Below are 21,743 nucleotides of genomic sequence, written 5' to 3' on the forward strand. Positions count from 1 at the left end.
CCCCCTATATCCCAGGAGAGAACCCAGGAGTCCTGGCCCCCAACCACCAGACCCCACTCCCCCCATATCCCGGGAGAGAACCCAGGAGTCCTGGCTCCCAGCCCAACCACTAGACCCCACTCCCCCCCCATAGCCCGGTGGAAAACCCAGGAGTCCTGCCCCCCTCGCCGGGGAGAGAACCCAGGAGTCCTGCCCCCCACAAGACACAGGAACATGATCCATGCTGGGGATATGCCCCTACTACCTGGACTTCCCCCCACCCAGGGCTCGTGCTCAGCCCAGCTGGGCCAGGCACAGGAAGCGGGACCCAGAGCGGGGGCAGGAGGGGGTTTGCACTCACTTGGTGTGACTGTGGGGGGTGCCAGGGGCCTTGCCGAAGTGCCGGTACACCTGCCGTCCCTTCCTGGGCCCTGTGGGGAGACAGAGTTACACCAACAGTGACCCTTCGCATGGGGGCGCAAGCTCCCAGGAAGGGCTGCTCCGGCCACCAGCCCATAGGGGCAGCCAGGCCCTATGCAGAGCTCGGGGGCCAGTAACTCCATATGCCAGGCTGTCAGGACCCAGAGGTGAGAGCCCCATTTTTCTGCATCAGAAACCACCCCCCACCCCAGCTGTGCTCAAGGCAGCTCCTAGGCTGGGCAGGACAGAGCAGAGCTTAACTTTCGTGAGGCTGCCAATACCGTCTCACAGCCCTTCTCATGCACGAGCCAGGGAAATCCAACCTAGACGGAGCTACTACAAGCTGGGTGCTACTGGTTGGAAAGCCGTCCCCCAGGAGGGGATAGCTCAGTGGTTTGAGCATTAGCCTGCTAAACCCAGGGTTGTGAGCTCAATCCTTGAGGCAACCACTTAGGGATCTGGGGCAAAAATCTCTCTGGGGATTGGTCCTGCTTGGAGCAGGGGGTTGGACTATAGATGACCCTGTGAGGTCCCTTCCAACTCCAATCTATGATTCTATGAGTAGTGATCAGGGGTTCACAGGCTGGAAGGGCACAACAAGTGGGGTCTCGCAGGGACTGGTTCTGTTCAATAACTTCATGGCTGATTTACGTAACGGCATAGAGAGAACACGGAGAACATTTGCGGGCGATACCAGGCTGGGAGGGGTCGCAGGTGAGGATAGGATGAAAATTCAAAATGATCTGGAGAAACGGTCTGAAGTCAATAGGATGAAATTCAATAAGGAGACATGCAAAGTGCTCTGCGTAGGAAGGACCGATCAGCTTCACACGTGCAATGAATGCATCCGATGAAGTGGGTTCTAGCCCACGGAAGTTGATGCTCAAATAGATGTGTCAGTCTCTAAGATGCCACAAGGACTCGTTCTTTAGACTGGGGAACGATGGCCTAGGAAGGGGTCTGGGGGTCAGAGTGGACCACTAGCTAAAGATGAGTCAACAGTGTAATGCTGCTGCAAAAAAACCAAACGTCCTTCTGGGATGTATTGGCAGCAGTGTTGTAAGCAAAACACGAGAAATAATTCTGCTCTACTCCACGCTGATTAGGCCTCAACTGGAGTATTGTGTCCAGTTCTGGGAGCCACATTTCAGGAAAGATGTGGAGGAACTGGAGAAAGTCCCGAGAAGAGCAACAAAAATGATTCAAGGTCTAGAAAACACGACCTGTGAGGGAAGATTGAAAGAACTGGGGTTGCTTGGTCTGGAGAAGAGAGGAGGGAGAGGAGAGGGGATGACAGTTTTCAAGTATATAGAAGGTTGTTACAAGGAGGAGGAAGAAAAATTGTTCTCCTTAACCCCTGAGGAGAGGGCAAGAAGCAATGGGCTTGAGTTGCAGCAAGGGCGGTTTAGGTTGGACATTAGGAAAAACTTCCTGGCAGGGGGGTTAAGCCCTGGAATAAATCGCCCAGGGAGGTTGTGGAATCTCCATCATTGGGGATTTTAAGAGCAGGCTGGACAAACCCATCAGGGATGGTCTAGATAATACGTAGTCTTGCCCTGAGTGCAGGGGGCTGGACTAAATGACCTCTCGAGGTCCCTGCCGGTTCTATAATTCTATGCAAGGCCCCTCATCTGGGGCGGCCGGCTCTGGGGTGGGGCACAGGGGCTGGGTATACAGGGACCCCCTGCCCAATGCTGGGATGCAGCCCCTCTGGGGTGAGACATGGGTGCTGGGTACACAGGGACCCCCCACCCAGCGCAGAGATGTGGCCCCTCTGGGGTGGGGCGCGGGGGCTGAGTACACAGGGACCACTTGCCCAGTACAGAGATGTGGTCCCTCTGGGGTGGGGGCCAGGGGCTGGGTACACAGGGACCCCCCGCCCAGCACAGAGATGTGGTCCCTCTAGGGTGGGGCAGATCAATTTCAACAGCACGAACAGTTCAGGCCCCAACTCCCCACCCTGTTCAAACTGGCTGCCCGGGGACAGCGCCCCCTGCTGAGCCCCAGCCCTGCAGCCCAGCTGGCCCCCGCTGCCTGGTGCAGGTTGTGTGGGGCAGGGCCAGTGTCCGTCCCAGCACAGATGTGGGAGGACTCACCGGAGAGCAGCACGGTGCCCTGGCCCTTGGGGGCTGCCATGGCCAGCTGGTCAAAGGTCATGATCTGACCCCCTGCCTTCAGGATGCGACTGCGGGCTCCTTTGGTGACCCGCAGGGCACAGACCTGCCAGGAGAGACGGGTCAGTGACAGCCCCAGTGCTGGCCCCCAGCCTCCCCCACTCTCCCCTCCCCGAGCCAGGAGAGAACCCAGGAATCCTGGCCCCCAGCCCCCCACACTACTCCCCACTCCCCTCCCAGAGCCAGGAGAGAACCCAGGAGTCCTGACTCCCAGCCCCCCACACTACTCCCCACTCCCCTCCCAGAGTCAGGAGAGAACCCAGGAGTCCTAGCTCCCAGCCACCACTCCCCTTCCAGAGCCAGGAGGGGACCCAGGAGTCTTGGCTCCCAGCTCCACCTGGGGAAAGAATCCAGGAGTCCTGGCTCTCCCCCCACCACCTCCACTACTCCCCACTCCCCTCCCAGAGCCAGGAGAGAACCCAGGAGTCCTGGCCCACAACTCGCTGGGGTGGGGACCCCGCAGCACCCGGTTTCACCTTCAGCTTGGGGATGTCGTGAATGCGGATGTCGTCGGTGACGGTTCCCACCACCACGGCCGTCTTGTTATCCCGGCCCGGGAGCTTCATCTTGCGGATCTGGGGCAGGAAGGGGGCAGAGGATAAGTGAGAGCCCCCCCTCTCGGCAGTGCCCCCTGGGACATGTCCCTCCCTAGATACGCTGTCAGTATCTCCAGGGTACAGGGACTCAGGCAGGAGAACCCAGGAGTCCGGATGTCAAGTCAAACGCAACAGCACAGAGGCACTGCGGGCCAGGCCGGCAGGGGGCTGTGGGTAGGGCCGGGCCGGCAGCGGGAGTCATGGATCAGGATCCAAGGACGCGGGTAGGGCCGGGCTGGCAGGGGCTGTGGGTCAGGATCCAAGGACGCGGGTAGGGCCGGGCTGGCAGGGGCTGTGGGTCGGGATCGAGGGACGCGGGTAGGGCCGGGCCGGCAGGGGCTGTGGGTCGGGATCGGGGGACACGGGTAGGGCCAGGCTGGCAGGGGCTGTGGGTCAGGATTGAAGGACGCGGGCCGGGCCGGCAGGGGCTGTGGGTCAGGATCAAGGCACGCAGGTAGGGCCGGGCCGGCAGGGGCTGTGGGTCAGGATTGAAGGACGCGGGCCGGGCCGGCAGGGGCTGTGGGTCAGGATCAAGGGAGACGGGTAGGGCCGGGCTGGCAGGGGCTGTGGGTCAGGGACGTGGGCCGGACCAGCAGGGGCACCAGCAGACCCCCCACCCCGTCCCCACTTACCATGCGGGAGAGGGCGAGCGGCGGGCGGTTGGTGCGGCTCATGAAGAGGCGTTTTCAGGACGACCTTGTTGAAGTCGGGAGTTGTGCGGCGAGCCAGCGAAAACGGCTACAGCTGGGGGACACAGCTGCTTCAGCTAAGGGAGGCCACTTCGCCCCGCCCGCTGGCACCCACACGGGGAAACTTGAGGCAGTTGAAGGCTCTACTGGCTGCGCTGCATTTAGAGTCACTATCAGTCAGTTGGCAGAGCCAATAAGACGACAGCCCAGGTGTCCTGGCCCACAGCCCCGCTCCCTCGTGCCACAGCCTAGGGATAGATACTCCAGGAGTCCCTTCACTCCCTGCCCCCTCCACGCGAGAGAACCGCAGGTCCTGGGACGGGTGGAGGATGTCGTAACTAATGTATACCACCAGGCGCAGGTAGAGTTTTCCTGGATCTTGGGCTCCGTGCGGCGCGACCTTGCGTGTCTCTTGTCTCTGTGTCGGATATCGACACCTACGGTGTTACTGACGCTTACAGATCAGTTCACCTTGTCCTCTATGCACTAACGCAAAGGAACGGAACAGCAAGTACCCTGCCCTAGTCCCACACCAGTCAGCAAAACTGAAGGTCTTGAGGGTGCCTCCCGAATGGCCCGACTCTACCCATGACTAGCCGTATCTCATCTATAGAGTAAGTCCCTCCATCCCGCTCGGCCATACTCAACACAACACTGCTCCTGGCAAAATTAGAAACCCCGCATCCCCTCACAGGGTGGCCACGGCAGTCCGCCCGGATGGCATTGTCCTAGTCTCCCCCCCCCCAGGGTACTCCTCGCCAACTTCTTCACCGCTCACTATATGGTACCTCTGTTGGGTCCAGCATAGTCTCGCACTGATGGCGTCATCTGCCTTCTACCTCCAGGCTCCAACAGCCCAACCACCATGCCACACCCTCTCACTACCTATGCTCCACAGTACTCTCTCATTGGTCCACCATGCCCGGATGTAGGACCCAACTACCGAGCGTCCTCCTCTCCCCACTGCAGTGTCACGGCCCTGCTAGCAGTACGGTATTGCTGGATGCCTCTTGTGATCTGAAGCTCCTGCTACTCCAGCCACAGCATCAGGTATATTTTGCCCCATCGCCCACTCCTGCTCCCACGGGGCCGCCGCCACCCCACCTGATGCCCCATGTCCCCCTCACCTCCACCCTTAGTGAACGCCACCCTTCCCCCACCCCGATAGGTGCCCCACATCAGCCTCTCCCCACACCTAACCACTGGGGATTACCCCACCCCCGCTAATGTGCCGTCCTCCTAGCCTCCCCTCTACCACCCGACCTGGGATTCCCCCTCACTCCCGCTATGGTGCCCTCGCCTCCATAGCCCTCCACCACTCCCGACTGGGATCCCCCACCTTCGCTGAAGAAATTGCCCCCGCCCGCATAGCCTCCCCCACCGGGATTCCCCACCGACCCCGCTATGTCCCGCCGCCAATAGCCCTCCCCCCACCGGATTCCCCCACCCCCGCTATGTGCCCCCCCCGCAAGCCCATCCAACTCCCCACTGGATCCCCCACCCACCCACCCGCTGTGGTGCCCCCCATTCTCTCCTCACCCCCCACCGAGGCTCCCTCTCCAACACGCCCCCCTCGAGCCCCTCCCGTTGCCGTCCCCCATCTCCTGCAATGTGCGCGGGGAAGGCCCCGGCCATTGGAGCCCCCCGCCATTCAGGGCGATCCGGCCCCCTGCCAGGCCTGCCCCGCCCCCGCAAGCCCGAGGCCCGGGTTGGCCCCCGCCCAGTGGAAGTGGCGGAGATTCTCTGGCCCGCGCCCCCCGGACCTACGGCATGGCTGGTCACGCTCGCCGAGGAAGATGGAAGGAGCCGGGCCGCGCTTGGGCCCTGATGGGAGCTCGGGCGCTCCGTCCTATGCAGCTTGCCGCAGTGGCACGCAGGGCCCCAGCTGGCGCCAGACGTTGGACGCCTCCGGCGGCGGACTCGATGGTTCTGGGCGCAGACTCCAAAACTATGAGCAGGCGGTGATACGAGATTTCTGGGCCCGGACCGGTATCAGTTATCACAGAGCTGGGGGCTAGGTCTAGGCTGGATACAGAGCAAGAACAGAAGAGTGGCTACTGGAAGTTAACTAGAGTCCAATATACACATGGTCACTAGACTGGAATTAGAGCAGAAAGACCCAAAATTTGGTGACTGGATAGACTAGACTAGTTTGGGATAATTAGGTTACCAGATGTCCTATTTTATGGGACAGTCCTATATAGCGGCTTTCCTCTTATATAGGCTCCTATTACCGACGCCACTGCCACCATCCTGTCCTGATTTTTCACACTTGCTGCCTGGTCACCCTAGGATAAATGGACACAAGTCAGATATCAGGAATGGCAATATACAAACCTGTTAGGAAAACACTTCAAATCTCCCTGACACACAATAGCAGTTTTAATGTAAGCATCATGGCCAAGCACAAAAACTTCAGGACCAGACTTCAAAGAGAAACTGCTGAGCTTCAGTTCATCTGCAAATTTGAACCATCAGCTCAGGAATAAAACATTAGAGACTGTGAAATGGTAGCCCAACTACAAAAACATTTCCCTCAGTTGGTGATTCATACCGTCAATCTAGAAGAGGGACTCATCTCCCTGATTGAAGCTAACTCGTTATCTTTACGCTGATTCGGCTTGTGCATTTTATACCTGGCCTGGAAATTTCCGCTACATGCATCCAGCGAAGAGGGTGTTCACCCACAAAAGCTCATGCTCCAATACGTTTGTTAGTCTATTAAGTGCCACAGGACTCTTTCCCACTTTTATGATCTAGACTGACATGGCTACCCCTCTGATACTAGACTACTTTGGACATTAGACCACAGTGACTGCGCCTCAGATCCAAGGGGAATTCTGACGTTGCAATTTCATTGCCTCTCTCAAGTGCTAGAACAGGGCCTCATCCTCCCTGATTGAACTAACCTCGTTATCTCTAGCTTGCTTGTATATATATACCTGCCCCTGGAAATTTCCAGTACATGCATCTGACGAAGTGGGTATTCACCCACGAAAGCTCATACTCCAAAATGTCTGTTAGTCCATAAGGTGCCACAGGATTCTTTGCTGCTTTTACAGATCCAGACTAACACGGCTACCCCTCTGATACTCTCTCTAGTGGAAATCTCACCAGTTTGGGCAAAATAATTTGTCCTGAGTTGCTCCTTTTCGGCCTCATGGACGCCTTTAAACCTTTCTATTGTGTTTCCTTATCGCGGAGAGCATCAAAGTCCAAAGGAAGCGGCTGAAAGGAAACCTTTGGCCCATATTGAAAGGAAGCATTTTCTGAGGAATGTTTATAAGACATTGACACATGCCTACATTTTAATGTTACCAGATCAGCATATTCCAATGGAAAACCTCTTCTGTCCGTTCATTTTCAGGTCTCTCTAGTTGCCATTAATGCACAGTTACTTGTAAATTTGAGTCTTGGAGGGGAGGAACTGGTTACCACACAGGTGGGACAAAAAATCTATATACCAATATGGGAGGAATAGACTAGAATAATTGTGTCTCTCATTATTAAAAATAATAAATAGAGTCTGATTAATGCCTTTAAGTATTAGCACAATAACAATAAGAAAACAATTATTATTAATTTTTAAATTTTCATTGCAAATTATTATTTATTAGTTACTTATAATTAACCACTGTAGGTACTTAGATTGTGAGCTCTTGGGCAGCACCGTATTAACGCCTGGTAGAAATAATAATGTACAGCCCCTAGTGCAACGCGGTCCTGGGCTGTGATTGGGGCTCCTAGGTGCTACCGTAATACCCCTAATAAATAATGTACAGCCCCTAGCACAATCCAACTCTGCATTTCCCCTACTAAATATGGTCGCCATATGCATTAGCTGTTATGGAGGGAGAAGCAATTTCCTTTGCCCATATCCAAGATGGCCGTCATGTCCATTTGATTTCTATGGGAGGGCTGGGAATAAAGGCAGGGCCTAGTTGCAGACAAAGATGGCCGCTCCACCCGGCGGTTCATACAGGGAGGGACGCTATCTCCCTTGCCCACATTCAAAATGGCCGCCACATGCTATTTGAATCGCAGGGAGGGGGCGGAACCAGCCCTTTCCGCCCACAACAAAGATGGCCGCCACAAGGGTTTGCAGGAGGGCGAAGCTGGCGTGACTGACGCTGCCCTCCAGAAAGGTGGCCGCCTCCTGGCCCGGGAGTGGGAGTGGAGGTGGGAGTGGAGGTGGAGGTAGAGCGCCCTGATTGGTGGGCCTGGACGGGGAAGCTCTGTGATTGGCTGGAGCCAGCCACTCCTCCCCATTTATGGGGCCGGCTAGCGCCCGCTGGAAGCACTTCCTGGCGAGAGGGAGGGCGGCAGGTCCGGGGCCAGGGGGCCAGCGGGAAGGGGGGCGAGGGAGGAAGAGGGGGCGAGTAGCACCTGCTGCTGGGGGCAGGGGATGGTGGCAGGTGTCAGCCCTGCGGGGGGGCCCATTTCCCAGCCCCCCTGCCCCGTAGCGCGGGGCCAGGCTGCTCCCCGCCTGCATCCCTAGCTGGGGGGCTCCGAGCAGGGCCTGGGTCGGGTCCAACCCCCCCATTTCCCCAGGCCCCATTGCGGGGGGAAGAAACTTTCCAAGTGTCTTTAAAAGTCCCAGCGACTCCTGGCTCCCTCCAGCCCAGCCGGGCCCCCCACCCCAAGGCGAACGCAGACATCGGGGAGGGGGGAGAGGGCTGGAGCCACCTCACTCCCCCCTCCCCGCTGGGCCCCTCGGGAGGGGAAAGGCTAAAGCCGGTTTTTGGATCCCTGCAGGCCCTTCCCCCTGCTGAGCCGCTTAGTCAGGCCGGGTCTCATTCCTCGGCTGCTTGAGATTCCCCATATTCCTGCCCTGGGGCGCTAACCTCGGGGATGGGGCGCTGTGGGGCGTGAAGATCCCACCCGAGTCTGAGTGGGCCACAGGCAGCAGAACAGACTTGGGGGTTGGGTCTGGACATTTCTCCTAGTGGGGTTAGTTGTCCCTGGCCCGGCGCTGATCCACCCCTTGCCCACCTAGTGGCGGTTTGGTCTGGGTTTGGGTGGGGCGGGGTGGGGAACTAGGGGAGAGTGGATGGTGCTGGAAGGACCCACCCGAGGTGCGGCTTGAGCCTGCTGGGGAAGGCAGGTTGGGCCACGGCACCGCCGGGAACATGAACCTCGTTCTGGGGCCGTACGGCAAGGGCGCGGAGACACTGCTTCACGGGGAGTTTGGGGCTTACCCCTCCAAGGGATCCCGCTACGCCCTCAGCCTGACCCGGACGGCGCTGCACATCCAGCGGCTGGTGCCCAAGCCGGAGACGGACCAGCGCACCGTGGTGCCCCTGGCCGAGGTGGTGGGCTGCCACACGCTGCATAACCGCACGTCGGCTGACCGAGCGGCATATTTCTCTGTCTACGCCTACCCGCTGAAGAAGAGGAAGGTGGCGGTGGGGTCAGGGCGCGGGCGTCAGAGGGCGGCACGGACCTTCCAGGTGGACGGGGCCGACGACTATGAGAAGAACCAAGCGGTGGCGGAGAAATGGGCGACTGCCATCAAGTGCCTGGTGTTGGGCATCCCCATCTCCAGCGACACAGGTAAGGCTGCCGGGCCCTCCTGGAGCTGGAGTGAGAACCCAGGAGTCCTGGCTCCTGGCTCCCAGCCCCCACCCCCATTGCCCTCACCTGCTAGACCGCACTCCCAGAGTTAGAAATAGAACCCAGGAGTCCTGGCTTCCAGCCCCCTCTACTCTAACCCACTAGACCCCACACCCCTCCCAGAGCTGGGGATAGAACCCAGGCGTCCTGGCTCCCAGCCCCCTCTACTCTAACCTGAATGTATGCCTGGGACAGGGGGCTGCAGCAAGTGATGGTTCTGCGATCTCAGCTGCTGGAGAGCCCCCAAAACCAGACCCAGTGAAGAGGGGACTCCTGCCCCGCCTGCCCCCTCTAGCTTCGCCTACCACGCTGAACCACCCTTGGTGGGTTTTACAGGCACAAGATGGGGGCCCGGAGGCCTGGCTTCTCTCCCTGGCCTGGGGAGAGGAGGGGGAGTCTGGTGGTTAGAGGGTGGGGGGTGGATGGGGAACTGGGCATCAGGTTCTCTCCCCGGCCCTGGCAGGGAAGTCCAGCCCCTAGAGTACAGGGCAGCCGGGAGGCAGGCTGCTATCTGGATTGTGTGTGCCCACAGGTGGGGCTGGGGAGCCAGTGTCCGGGTGGGGCCTGGCATGCTTGGGGCCCGGATGGCAACGCCTTGGTTCAAGGAACTCGCAGGCCAGGCGCGGCCTCGTCCTTTCCTTGTCCTGGGCGGGGATCCAGGAGCTGGGCTGGGCTCGGCTCCTTTGTCTTCTGTAGCCTGGCCAAAGGTCAGTGGATTGTCTTGAAGGTGGGGCTGTTGGATTCCTTGTCCTCCACCCCCCACCGCTGCCCTTGAGGGCCCCCATCCCCCCCCGCCACACACTTGGTCTAACCCCTCCCACATCAGGGCCTCTCAAACCCTGGGGGGCCAGGATCCCTCCTGGAGGGCTGGGGGTTGCCTTGGGCAGTAGCTCCCCATCTCTCTGCACCTGCAGAGGGATGGGGGAGTGCTGAAGGCGGGGCTGAAGGGCAGATGCCATGGATGGGGGCTTGCTAGCCTGGGGTTTGGCTCCAGGGGGTGCCTAGGGATAGGGTAGGGGGCTGGGGTGTGCGTGGGTGCAGTGGATGTGCATGAGTGGGGCTGGCTGGTTGGAGGGCACGCTGGGCATTGGGTTTCTGGGGTGGGGTGGTAATCAGCGCTCTTTCTCTGGGCTGGGGACCCTGCAGAACCTGCTATCAGCCCTGGGTGTAAAGTGCAGCCGTCTCCACCTGGTACGATAACCAGGGAACTCCAACCACTTGGTTACATGACGCTCCCAGAGCCAGGGAGAGAACTGAGGAGTCCTGGCTCCAAGCCCCCCCGCTCTAACCACTACACTCTGCTCCCCTCCCAGAGCTGGGGATAGAACCCAGGAGTCCTGGCTCCCAGCCCCCAGAGGGCAGGCACTAGGAAATGGATGAGTGTTTGCATGCCTCAGCGTTCCTTCTGCAGTGTGTGCGGTTGTGGTTCTGGGTTAATCTTTCTTCCCCGCACATCCTCCGGGATCACTTATCTAGTTCCCTCACCCTGCCGGGCCCCGTGGTGAGGGCAGGGGTGCCCTGGCTGCATGGAACAGGGCAAGGCGCTCTCCCCTGGCCGTCTGTGCCGGGCCCAGTACCCCAGTGTGGCACGAGGGGGCACTATGCCGCCTGGAGTGGGGTGGGGGGCTCAGTAGAGGGCCCTCTTCCTGTGCCCCACCCAGGGGGGCTGCATCTCTGTGCCAGGTGAGGGATCCATGTATAACCAGCCCCTGTGCCCTGCCCGGAAGGGCTGCATCTCTGTGCCAGGTGAGGGGTCCATGTGTAACCAGCCCCCGTGCCCCTCCTGGAGGGGCTGCATCTCTGTGCCAGGCGAGGGGTCCATGTATAACCAGCCCCCGTGGCCCTCCCAGAGGGGCTGCATCTCCGTGCCAGGCGAGCGGTCCATGTGTAACCAGCCCCTGTGCTCCTCCCGGAGGGGCTGCATCTCTGTGCCAGGCGAGGGGTCCATGTGTAACCAGCCCCCATGCCCCTCCCGGAGGGGCTGCATCTCCGTGCCGGGCGTGGGGTCCATGTGTAACCAGCTCCCGTGCCCCTCCTGGAGGGGCTGCATCTCCGTGCCAGGCAAGCGGTCCATGTGTAACCAGCCCCCGTGCCGCTCCTGGAGGGGCTGCATCTCCGTGCCAGGCGAGGGGTCCATGTGCAACCAGCCCCTGTGCCCCACTCTTCTGCCACTATCACGCTAGCTCAGAAGCTCAGGGTGGATCAGTGTAAGTGTCTCTGAGTTGTCCTGGGTTTCTCATTACGTGACCCGACTGTCGCAGCTCAGCCGCCTGGCTGGCCGTTCACTGCACTGCCTGGTCGTGGTTGGCCTGGCATCCTTCAATGGTCGGTGCCTCACTGTGCATCCGCCACCTGCAGGGGGTTTGCTCTGTGGCTTGTTCCTCCCGACGAATGGACCGGAGCCGTGTCAATCGCGTGTGATCAGGGCACTCGACAGCTGGAGTTCACCATCCTTTTTCTCCTTGGTCGTGCATGTGATTGCCTGGTTCTAGACTTGGTGACTCTCTTCATAGATTCTTTTCCAAAGCCGGCTCAGGAGCTCGGAGGTGTCGTGTCATCCGGAGCCGTGCAGGACTACGGCCAGGAGCTGCTGTCGATGTCTATCTGTAACTCAGAAGAACGACTGGTGGTTCTTCCCTGCTGCGGGATTTTTCTTGGCTCTCTGATTTCCTCAGCCTCTCCATTCTCTTGTGATCAAAGTGACTGAAATCCTGCAGCAGTGAACTATGACCTGTTTTCTAGTGGATCTCCTTTCCAATGTCCAATATCAAATCCTCTGTCAAATTCTTCTGTCGTGGCTGCCACGTGGAGGCCGAGGAGGTCCTTGGTCTTTGATCCCGTGCGGTCTGAACGTAAAGCCGTTGGCTCTGCGATGAGCCGGCCTGGGCTGCCCTCCAGGGCAAGTCATGGCTGCATGAGGTGATCCCGGCTCTGGTTGGGATCGACGCGACGGAGACTTCTGCTCCTGGGCCAGTTGTCTAGTCTTGCCACAAATATTCACTTCTGCTTTCCAGGCGAGCTCTTTGGCATCACATGTGATCGGTTCCGGCATGACGTCTCGTCTGGATTGTCTGTAATACGAGTCCCCGCTCTGACGGCGGGGGTGTGGCAAACTGCTGAAAAACATCCATACTTGTTGCATTTATGAAAGCGTGCGCCTTTGGCGGGACGTGTGTCGTCTCTTGGGAGATGAATTTCCCCCAACTTGGGCGTTTAGGCTGTCGGGCTTTGACGTTTGGAGTTTGATCCTTTTTCCTGGGAGACCTCGCTCCTTGCCTCTGAGGTTTCATGGCAACGGTTGTCGTCGTCCTACCATGTCCAAACAGCTTCTGAGCTGCTTTGCGGTTTTTCAGGTTTGGCCGGCTGCCCTCCGCATTGCTGGGCTTTGCTGTTTGAACAGGATTCAGTCTGGCTTTAATTGCAACTGCCCTGCAAAGTTTTTATCCCTGCACCCAACGCCCAGCCTGGCTCTGGTGTTTTCGTGTCGCCAGCCGAGCTCTTCCGAAACCGGTAGCCTTGAGCTCTCGGCTGGCCACCAGAAGCCGCGGTTCTCCGCGGTATAAACAGGTACCCAAACTTGGCAGCACCCAGGCCTTGTCAGCCTAGCGACAGGCTTCAGGGAAATCAAAGCGTGTACCCATTTGCTCAGAGTGGAGCCGAAGGAGCACCCTGCAGATTGTCCCTCTCCTTGGGGAGCTTTGGGCTAGCAAAGCTGAGAGATTCAGGGGCTTTGAACAGGGGGGGTTGGCTTTTTTTTTTTTTTTTTTTTTTTTTACACACATTTCCTGGCTGCAGCATTTGGTGCTCCCTTGTCTCCCCTCTGGCTCGCTCTTGGCAGCCCGGAGCGTGCACCTTGCGAACAGGAAGCGACAGGGCTGCTAACACGGCAGGCATCCGTATCAGATCTGGCTGGAGCATAGGGCTTCCCTCTCCCGGCAGGGCCTTCCATCCGCCTTTAATGTGCTGCCGGGAGGAAGGGCAGGGATGGCTGAGGTTAGCGCCAGCGAGGTGTGTGGTGCCCACGGGCATCTGCTGGCAAACGGTTCAGCATTCCAGTACAATCCCTGTACTTCCCGCCCTGTGCCCCACCCCAGAGGCAGCCGCGTCACCGGGCACGGGGTCCCTGTGAAACAACCCCCACCCCAGAGGCAGCCACGTCTCAGCGCCGGGCAGGGCTTCCCTGACATGCTCTCCCCACTCTCCTTTCAGACATCACTCCCAGCCTCCTGCCGCGCCCGCCCCGACTGCTGCTGCTGCTGAACCCGTTTGGGGGCAGGGGCCTGGCCCTCCAGTGGTGCCAGACCCACGTGCTGCCCATGATCACAGAGGCGGACATCAGCTTCAACTTGATCCAGACAGGTGAGGGGGGCCTGGGGGCGGGAGAGAGAAGGTCCTGTGGCCTGTGGGGCAGGCCGATGGGCTGGGGAGGAGGGGGAAGGGCCTGTGGGGCAGGGAGACGGGCTGTCTGATACCCTGACTCTCTCCTCCTGCTCCCAGAGAGGCCGAACCACGCCCGGGAGCTGGTGAAGGGCATCAACGTGGCAGAATGGGATGGGATCGTCGCCATCTCGGGGGATGGGCTCCTCTATGAGGTAATGCCTCTCCCCTGGCGCCCTCCCCTGCTTTAGGTCTGACCCCACTCCCCTCCCAGAGCCAGGGAGAGAACCCAGGAGTCCTGGCTCCCAGGCCCCCCTGCTCTCACCACTGGACCCCACTCCCCTCATGGAGCCAGAGAGAAAACCTAGGAGTCCTGGCTCCCAGCCCTCCCCCCGCCCCGCTCTCACCGCTAGACCCCACTCCCCTCATGGAGCCAGGGAGAAAACCCAGGAGACCTGGCTCCCAGCCCTCCCCCCCTGCTCTCACCGCTAACCCCCACAGCGGTTCACCTGTGTGCCGGGCAGGTTCTCAATGGGCTCATGGAGCGCCCCGACTGGGAGCAGGCCATCAAGATGCCGGTTGGGATTTTACCGAGTGGTTCGGGGAACGCATTGGCCGGAGCCATCAACTGTAATGCCGGGTAAGGGCAGCGCTAGCAGGGGGGCTGGGAGCCTGGATGCCTGGGTTCTCTCTCTGGCCCTGAGAAGGGAAGGGGGTCTAGTGGTCGGGGGCGGGGCCTGAGAGCCAGGACTTCTGGGTTCTATACCCAGCTCAAGAAGGGGAGTTGGGGCTGGGGGGTGCATGGGGAGCAGATGGGGGTTGTGGAGGGTGGGGGGAGGCCCTCGCCTATCCTGCACCTCCTGCCCAATCTGCACTCCCCATGTGTCCCCTTGAGGGCTGGAGTGAGCGGCTCGCCCTGCAGCAAGGGGCAGCAGAGGTGGGGGGGGTTTGCTTTATCAGTGGGCTGCACCCCCTGGCTGGGTGGCTCACCCCAATCCTGCCCCCCAGCAGGCTGGAGCAGGTGCTGGGCCTGGAGTTGCTGCTGAACTGTGCCATGCTGCTGTGCCACGCGGCCGTGACCCCCCTGGACCTGGTGGCCGTCACCACGGCCTCGGGTGCCCGCTGCTTCTCCTGCCTCAGCGTGGCCTGGGGCTTCGTCTCGGACGTGGACATCGAGAGCGAGAAGTACCGGCACATGGGCGCCGCCCGCTTCACGCTGGGCACCCCGTGCGCCTTGCCTCCATGCAACCACCGTGGGCGCCTCCACCTGCCCGCCACCCGACTGGCCATAAACCGCCCACCGCCCATCCACCGCAGCATCACGGTGGGCCCCCAATGGCTCGCCTGCCCCTGCCGCGCCTGCCCCTGCACCGTGCCTGTCCTTGACATGGGTGTGTAGGAGCAGTCAGCCTTCCGGGCCAGCCGGCCCCTGGTGCCCTGCCGCCCGCCCGGCTCCCGCCCCCTCCTCCGCCTCCGTCCAACCGCCCACTCCTTCGTTGGGCCGGGCGAGCTGCCGGCCGGCGGGATGGGCGAGGCCCGGGTGGGCGGCCCCCCGGATGAGCTGCTGGTGCCGCTGGGGCAGCCGGTGCCCGGCTCCTGGGTGACGGTGGAGGACAACTTTGTGTTGGTGCTGGCCATCTACCAGAGCCATCTGGGGGCTGACCTCTTTGCTGCCCCCTTCGCCCGCTTCGACGATGGGCTCATCCACCTCTGCTTCATCAAAGCCGGCATCTCCCGCGCTGCCCTGGTCCGCCTCTTCCTGGCCATGGAGAAGGGCAACCACTTCGAGCAGGAGTGCCCCCACCTCGTCCACGTGCCCGTCCGGGCCTTCCGCCTGGAGCCCCTCACCCGCAAGGGCATCCTGACCGTGGACGGCGAGCGGGTGGAATACGGCCCCATCCAGGGCCAGGTGCACCGGGGCCTCGCCAGACTGATCACCGGCGGCGACCGCCTCAAGATCGCCACCGGCTGATTCCCCCCGGCTGGGCGCAGAGAGGAGGGCCCCAGTCCCCTCCAGCCGGCTTGGTGCGGGGGGTGGCAGGAAACGGCTGGCAGGGGCCGTGCCGCCCTCCCTCCCGGTGGCAGCAGGGACTGAGCCGCGCTGCCCCTGCCTGGATCCTGCCTAAAGCTGAGTATTTATTGCTTTGATCCTGGCATCACCTGCTGAATGAATGTAAGGAGGGACGTGACCCCCGGGGGGGCGGTCTCCCAGCCTGTGGGGGCTGCAGGAGGGAAAGGGCCGGGCTCCGTGAGGTGCTGTGCGTGGCCCTTTTCCACTGCCCCCCATTCTGCGTCCAGAGGGCGCTAGGGAGTCGCAACCGGGGCACGTTCCCACTGCCTGCCACTAAGGGGGAGGCTGTGCCCGTGGGGGGAGCCACGGGGGGAGCCACGGGGCTGGTGCCTCCAGCCACGGGGGGGAGTGGGAGGGGTTGGCAGGTGTCCCAGCAGCCACTGTAGTACCCATGTCCCCCCCCTCCCCCTCTCGGGGTGCAGCCTGGTGTCTTCCCCTCGGGGCTGGAGGTAGGGTTACAGGCAAGCTGCTCCCATTACACGTGGGGGGTGGTGGTGCGAGGGGGGAAGTGGCTTTGCGGACCAGTTGGTGATCTCTGTGGTGCGGTCACTCTGGCTGGCTGCCCCTTCTCTAACCACTAGCGCCCCCTCCCCCTGAGCCAGGATAGAACCCAGGAGTCCTGGCTCTCAGTCTCCACCTCACCCCCCCAGACCCAACTCCCCTACGTGAGCAGCAGGTACAATTTTTGGAGGGGAGTGGGGTCTACTCGGGGGTGGGAGCCAGGACTCTTGGAGTCTCTTCCTGACTCTGGGAGGGGAGTGGAGCCTAGTGGGTGAGGGCAGTGGTGGGCAGGTACGTGCCTCAGTTTCCCTCTGTCCCAGAGGCTGGCCCTCTCCGACGGCCATGGGCCAGGTGCACCAGAGCCCGGTGGGAAGGGGCAGGGCCCAGCAAAGGCCGCACGCTGGAGATTTTTTTGCACTAAAACGTCTGTGTTCTGTGAGCGGGGAGGCCTGGAGTGCTGCGGGGGGGAGATGACAATGTCTGTCTGTCCTGTGTATCCTACTAGTTGCTGCTACTAACAGCCTCCCCCCCACCCCCCAACTTTGATGTGAGCAAGAAACTAGAATGAGCTGAAATTGATCAGCCCCACGGGCCCATCTACCCTGGTGTCCCCCCCTGCCCTGTCCCTCCTAGGCCAGATCAGCCCCACGGGGGCATCTACCCTGGTGTCCCCCCTGCCCTGGCCAGATCAGCCCCACGGGGCCATCTACCCTGGTATCCCCCCTGCCCTGTCCGGATCAGCCCCACAGGCCCAGCTACCCTGGTGTTGTGTCCCCCCCCCCTGCCCTGTCCCTCCTGGGCCAGCCCAGTCCCACAGGCCCATCTACCCTGGTGTCCCCCCTGCCCTGTCCGGATCAGCCCCACGGGCCCAGCTACCCCGGTACCCTACCTTTTCCCCATCTGCTCTGTGAACTCCTTTCCCCTGCTGTCCAGCAATGCACAGGGAGGGGCAGCTCTGACCTCCCCACCCTGCAGTGGGAGGGAGTTTCTCCCCCTGCCCCCCAGATGCCTTGCTGGGGGAGGGGGGAGACAACGCTGGCATCAGGCCCTGTGTGTTAACCCTGAGTGTGCCGCGGCCGCCCTCGCTGTTCCCACGCCTTGTCGACGTGATTTAGACCTATGCAATAAAGCAAGAGCATGAGGCCTCTGGGCCGCGCCCCTCATTCGGCTGCTGGGCTGAGCAATCGGGCTGCGGGTTGGGAGTGAGGGGCACTGGCAGGGCTGGGGGGAGCCCAGGGCTGGGCTAGCAGGGGGCTGTGCGTCAGGAGTGAGGGGCACTAGGCAAACTAGGGGTAGAGCCCAGTGCTCTGGATCCCCTATTAGTTGAAGGGGGGGACCCTTGTGGATTGCAAAGCTGGAAGTGAAATGAAGGTGCATTGCTGGGTTTGACCACTATGGGGCAGCACAGCACAAATGTCCGGTGAAAATAAACGGCCCCATCACCTGGGGAATGGGGTCTTTCCCCTCTAGGGGGCGCTGGCCCTGATCCGGTCCCAGGGCGGGGACTGGCTGGCTCGGGGGTGGCGAATGGGGCCCTGGGGTCTTTCCCCTCTAGGGGGCGCTGGCCCTGATCCGACCCCAGGGCGGGGACTGGCTGGCTCGGGGGTGGTGAATGGGGCCCTGGGGTCTTTCCCCTCTAGCAGGTGCTGGCCCCCAGGTGGGACTGGGGAGCACTGACCACCCTGCCCCAAGCTAGCTGGGGTGTCCGTGTGCTGCTGATTGATATTAGGGCCTGCGGTACTAAAACCTGCTAGTGCCCCATCCTGAGGCAGGGGCAGGGTGTTAAACCCAGCGCACCCCTGGTGTCCCCCCTGCCCTGTCCCTCCCTGGCCAGATCAGCCCCATGGGCCCATCTACCCTGGTGTCCCCCCCCCCCCGCCCCGCCCTGTCCCTCCTGGGCCAGCCCAGTCCCACAACGCACCCCTGCCCCCAACACATCATACACCCTCCCCCACACAGCAGGGCCCAGTCCCTCCCAGCAGGCAGATATACACCCCCCCCAACACCCTCTGGCAGGGGGGCACCCTCCCGCCCCCATTCAAAACACACTCCCACCACCAGAGATCGTCGCTTTCTCGGCTTCTTTATTGCCCTGGTACAATTGGCACCAGCCAGCGGAAGCGGCCGGCCGCCCTTCTGCATTCGGAAAAGAAAAAACCCACCAAGACCCTCCCCTCGACCAGACAGTGACAGCCGAGCCCCAGACCTCAGACCCCCCCCCCATATATATATTTTTTTCTTTCGGTATGAAATGAGTCTCCTCCTCCATAAAAATATAAAACAGCATCGTCCGATCCTGCGCCGGCCTGAGATCGCTGCGGCCGCCTGCCCCCACATAGATCCCCCCGTGCTCTGGAATAGTCATTCTCCCCCCCCAAAAAAGTTGTCTCTTGTGCTGAGCTGCAGTAGGCTTGTGTGTCCGTCTGTCCCCCCCTGAAAAAATAGATCCACGCACTGCTTTCGAAGCGCTGCCTCCGTCCATCCGTCTAGCCCTGCTGTGCGAGCAGAGATCTCCCACGGGCCGGGTCACTGGCTTCTCCCCACGATGGCCTGGCTCCGTCCCGCTGCCTCACCCGCTCCCCGAGAAAAGCAGCCCGCGGGCGAGGATCCGGCGGGCAGGTAAACGCCCAGGGTCCATGGGGCGGCACCTAGGGCCCCAGCTTCGTAAAAACACCCAAAAAGACAAAACCCCCGGAAAATCCTAGCTGGCTAGAGGGGGCGGGGGCAGGAGACAGGGGGCCAGGACAGCCCAGCCGCACTTAACAAAATATAGAGCGAATCATTAGAATAAGAATAATAATACTTAAGAAGAACCCCCCCGCCCCCCTGCTCTGAGCCCCTGTGCAAACCTGTGGAGTGTCCCGGCGGGGACGCACCGCGTGCCCCCCCTGCCAGCAACACCGACGCCTCAAAAGTGGTCAGAGTGCAGAGGGTTAAAGGAGAAGGGTTGGGAGCCAGGACTCCTGGGTTCTCTCCCCGGCTCTGGGTGGGGAGTGGGGTCGTGGAGATCTGGGCGTCAGGGCTCCTGGGTTCTATCCCTAACCACTTGACCCCACTCCCCTCCCACAGGTGGGGAGAGAACCCAGGAGTCCTGGGATTCCAACCCCCACCCCAGCAAAGTTACTGGCCTTGCTCGCTCTGAAATCTGGCTGTTGAGAAGCAGTTTGAAGCAAGAAGAAGGGAGGGGGAGTGGGGGGCACTAGGGTGAAGGGCCCCCAGGCCCCAGCACCCAGTCCCTGGCTGTGACTGATAGAAGCCACAGGTACCTATTACAACTCGCCGCCAGCAGGTGATGCACAAGAGCTGGCAAAGTAACAGCCCTTGGCCTCTTTTCCAGCAAGGGAGGGTTGGGAGCCAGGATTCCTGGGTTCTACCCTCAGCTCCGGGAGGCCAGAGCCCCCTCCTCTAACCACTAGACCCCACTCCCGTCCCAGAGCCAGGGATAGAACCCAGGAGTCCTGGCTGCCAGCCCGCTCTGCTCTAACCTACTAGACCCCCGCTCCCCTCCCAAAGTGGGGGAGAGAACCCAGGAGTCCTGGCTCCCCGCCCCTCCCACCATCAGATAACCCTGCCACCGATTGGCTCTGTGCCTCCCACCCACCTCTTCCATTCGGTGGGGCGGGGCGCATGTGCACACACCCACCCAAACCCCCGCTTAGTCCTGCTGCAGGGCTGGGGGGGAGGCTGCGTCACCAGTTCAGACCCCCCCCCCCACTCCGGCCCGCTCCCCAGGACAGAGTCAGCCTGGCTCCCCACTTCCGCCCGGGAAGGGGGAGCAGGGTCCACTTCCGAGCCAATGTCTCTCCTTGCTCCTGGTCCATCCGCTGGAGCCGCCTGGAGTCCAGGCACCCCCGCAGTGGGGGAGCCCAGGAGCGAGGGAAGGGGGAAAGAGGGCGCCCCCTGGCTGCGGGGAAGCAGCCCCCCCCATCCGCAGGGGGGTCTGGGGCGCGTGGTGGTGCAGGCGGCTGGCATCCTACAAGGCGCCGTGCTGAGATTCGTACTTGGTGAGGATGGTGCGGTAGCGGGAGAGCTCCTGGCGGATGCTGGCCACCTCCTGCCGCAGGACGGCGTTCTCCTTCTCCAGGAAGGCGGCCCGCACCGTGATCTGGTTCTCCTTGAGCCGCCGGGCGTCCCGCGACCGCTTGGCCGCCTCGTTGTTCTTGTAGCGCCGGTTCCAGTACTTCTCATCCTGGGGGGGCATGGGGCAGAGGGAGAGAAAAGGAATGAGAGAGACATGAGTGGAGCCGGCGTCCCCTAGAGGGGACAGACCCCAGGCCCCATTCCCTGCCCCCCTGAGCCAGCCAGTCCTTGCCCTGGGGCCGGATGGGAGCCAGCGCCCCCCAGAAGGGAGAGGCCCCCTGTCCCACGAACCCCCCCGGGCTGGGACTCACCTTCTGCTCGTCCGGCACTTGGATTTTCCGTGCCTTTTTCATGATCGGCTGCGGTTTGAGCTCCTCGTCCGAGAACCGGTGCTTCCGGGGGTCAAAGGTCTCGTGACCCGGGATGCTGGATAGCGCCAGGTCCGCGGGGTCAGGGTCAAAGTTCATCAGCACCTCCACTGCCTCGGGGTCCACCGGGCTGGGCGTGTTCCGGGAGGCGGGGGTCACCGGACCTGGGGGGCGGGAAGGGGGAACAGGAAAAGGTCAGAGCAAGGGGCATTCCCACTTCACGCCACCAGATGGCAGCACTGAGCCATCCAGCTGCTCCCCCTGCCTAGCCCCCCCTCCCCACACCCTGGCGTAATGGGGCCAGCGCTGACTGCTGAGGCGGGTCCCTCCTCCAAGCCCTGACCTGCTGTGACCCTGCTTAGCAGCTCTGCAGGGATCAGGCATGGGGCAGCTGTGGGGCACCGCCAGCCTTCGGGGAGCTGTGGAGCCAGGAGGGGATTAGAGGCGGGTTTACAGCCAGCGGGACCTCGCTGCTGCCAGGGATCAGCCAGGCACCAGGCAGCCTGGCTGGGTGAGATCCAGGCACCCCCCATGGGCCCCATAAACACCTGCCAGGGCAGTTACCCGGGGAGGAAACTGAGGCACAGCGAGGGGCAGGGACTTGGACAAAGTCACAAAGCAGGAAATAGAACCCAGGCGTCCTGGCTCCCAGCCTAACCCCGCCCCCTACTCTGACCACTAGACCCAGCTCCCCACCCAGAGCCAGGAAGAGAACCCAGGAGTCCTGGCTCCCAGACCAGGTCCCTGTATCTGTGTGTGCTTGTGTGGGGGGAGGGGGCTGGTATTTCTTTCCAAATCGGGGGGTGGGGGGGGAGTTGTGCACAGCGGGTGTAGGGGGCACACGGAGTGGGGGCTGCAGGCAGGGTGCAGGCTGG

General features: G+C 61.5%; 3 protein-coding genes across 4 annotated transcripts; 1 reads left to right on the forward strand and 2 right to left on the reverse strand.

The window, feature by feature from the left end:
* Positions 1 to 304: 304 nt before the first annotated feature.
* RPL18 (ribosomal protein L18) lies at positions 305 to 4,686 on the reverse strand. The gene is given in 8 exon segments (XM_032793059.1): positions 305 to 410; positions 2,496 to 2,619; positions 3,050 to 3,148; positions 3,802 to 3,855; positions 3,857 to 3,913; positions 4,208 to 4,225; positions 4,228 to 4,295; positions 4,647 to 4,686. Coding segments are annotated over 8 exon segments (534 nt in total). The 3' UTR covers positions 305 to 336.
* A 4,169-nt stretch (positions 4,687 to 8,855) lies between these two features.
* On the forward strand, positions 8,856 to 16,559 carry SPHK2 (sphingosine kinase 2). Its single transcript, XM_075070516.1, has 9 exons — positions 8,856 to 9,411; positions 11,733 to 12,077; positions 12,486 to 12,544; positions 12,755 to 12,824; positions 13,681 to 13,830; positions 13,969 to 14,063; positions 14,373 to 14,488; positions 14,860 to 15,172; positions 15,248 to 16,559. The coding sequence occupies exons 1-9, from the start codon at positions 8,988 to 8,990 to the stop codon at positions 15,818 to 15,820; spliced, it is 2,145 nt and encodes a 714-aa protein (XP_074926617.1). The 5' UTR covers positions 8,856 to 8,987; the 3' UTR covers positions 15,821 to 16,559.
* A 1,927-nt stretch (positions 16,560 to 18,486) lies between these two features.
* LOC116832363 (D site-binding protein) lies at positions 18,487 to 21,516 on the reverse strand. Of its 2 annotated transcripts, XR_012656772.1 has the most exons (4): positions 21,212 to 21,516; positions 20,812 to 21,032; positions 19,525 to 20,609; positions 18,487 to 19,383 (listed from the first exon to the last, which is right to left on the reverse strand). XR_012656772.1 is itself a non-coding variant. In XM_032793061.2 (3 exons), exons 1-3 carry the CDS (start codon positions 21,408 to 21,410, stop codon positions 20,394 to 20,396), a joined length of 636 nt encoding a protein of 211 aa, XP_032648952.2. In that variant the 5' UTR covers positions 21,411 to 21,516; the 3' UTR covers positions 18,487 to 20,393. The 2 variants fall into 2 exon arrangements, 1 of the variants encoding a protein (XP_032648952.2); XM_032793061.2 differs by having other exon boundaries at positions 18,487 to 20,609.
* Positions 21,517 to 21,743: the final 227 nt, after the last annotated feature.

The sequence above is a fragment of the Chelonoidis abingdonii genome, chromosome 11 (assembly GCF_003597395.2).
Source record: "Chelonoidis abingdonii isolate Lonesome George chromosome 11, CheloAbing_2.0, whole genome shotgun sequence".
Taxonomy (NCBI): Eukaryota; Metazoa; Chordata; order Testudines; family Testudinidae; genus Chelonoidis; species Chelonoidis abingdonii.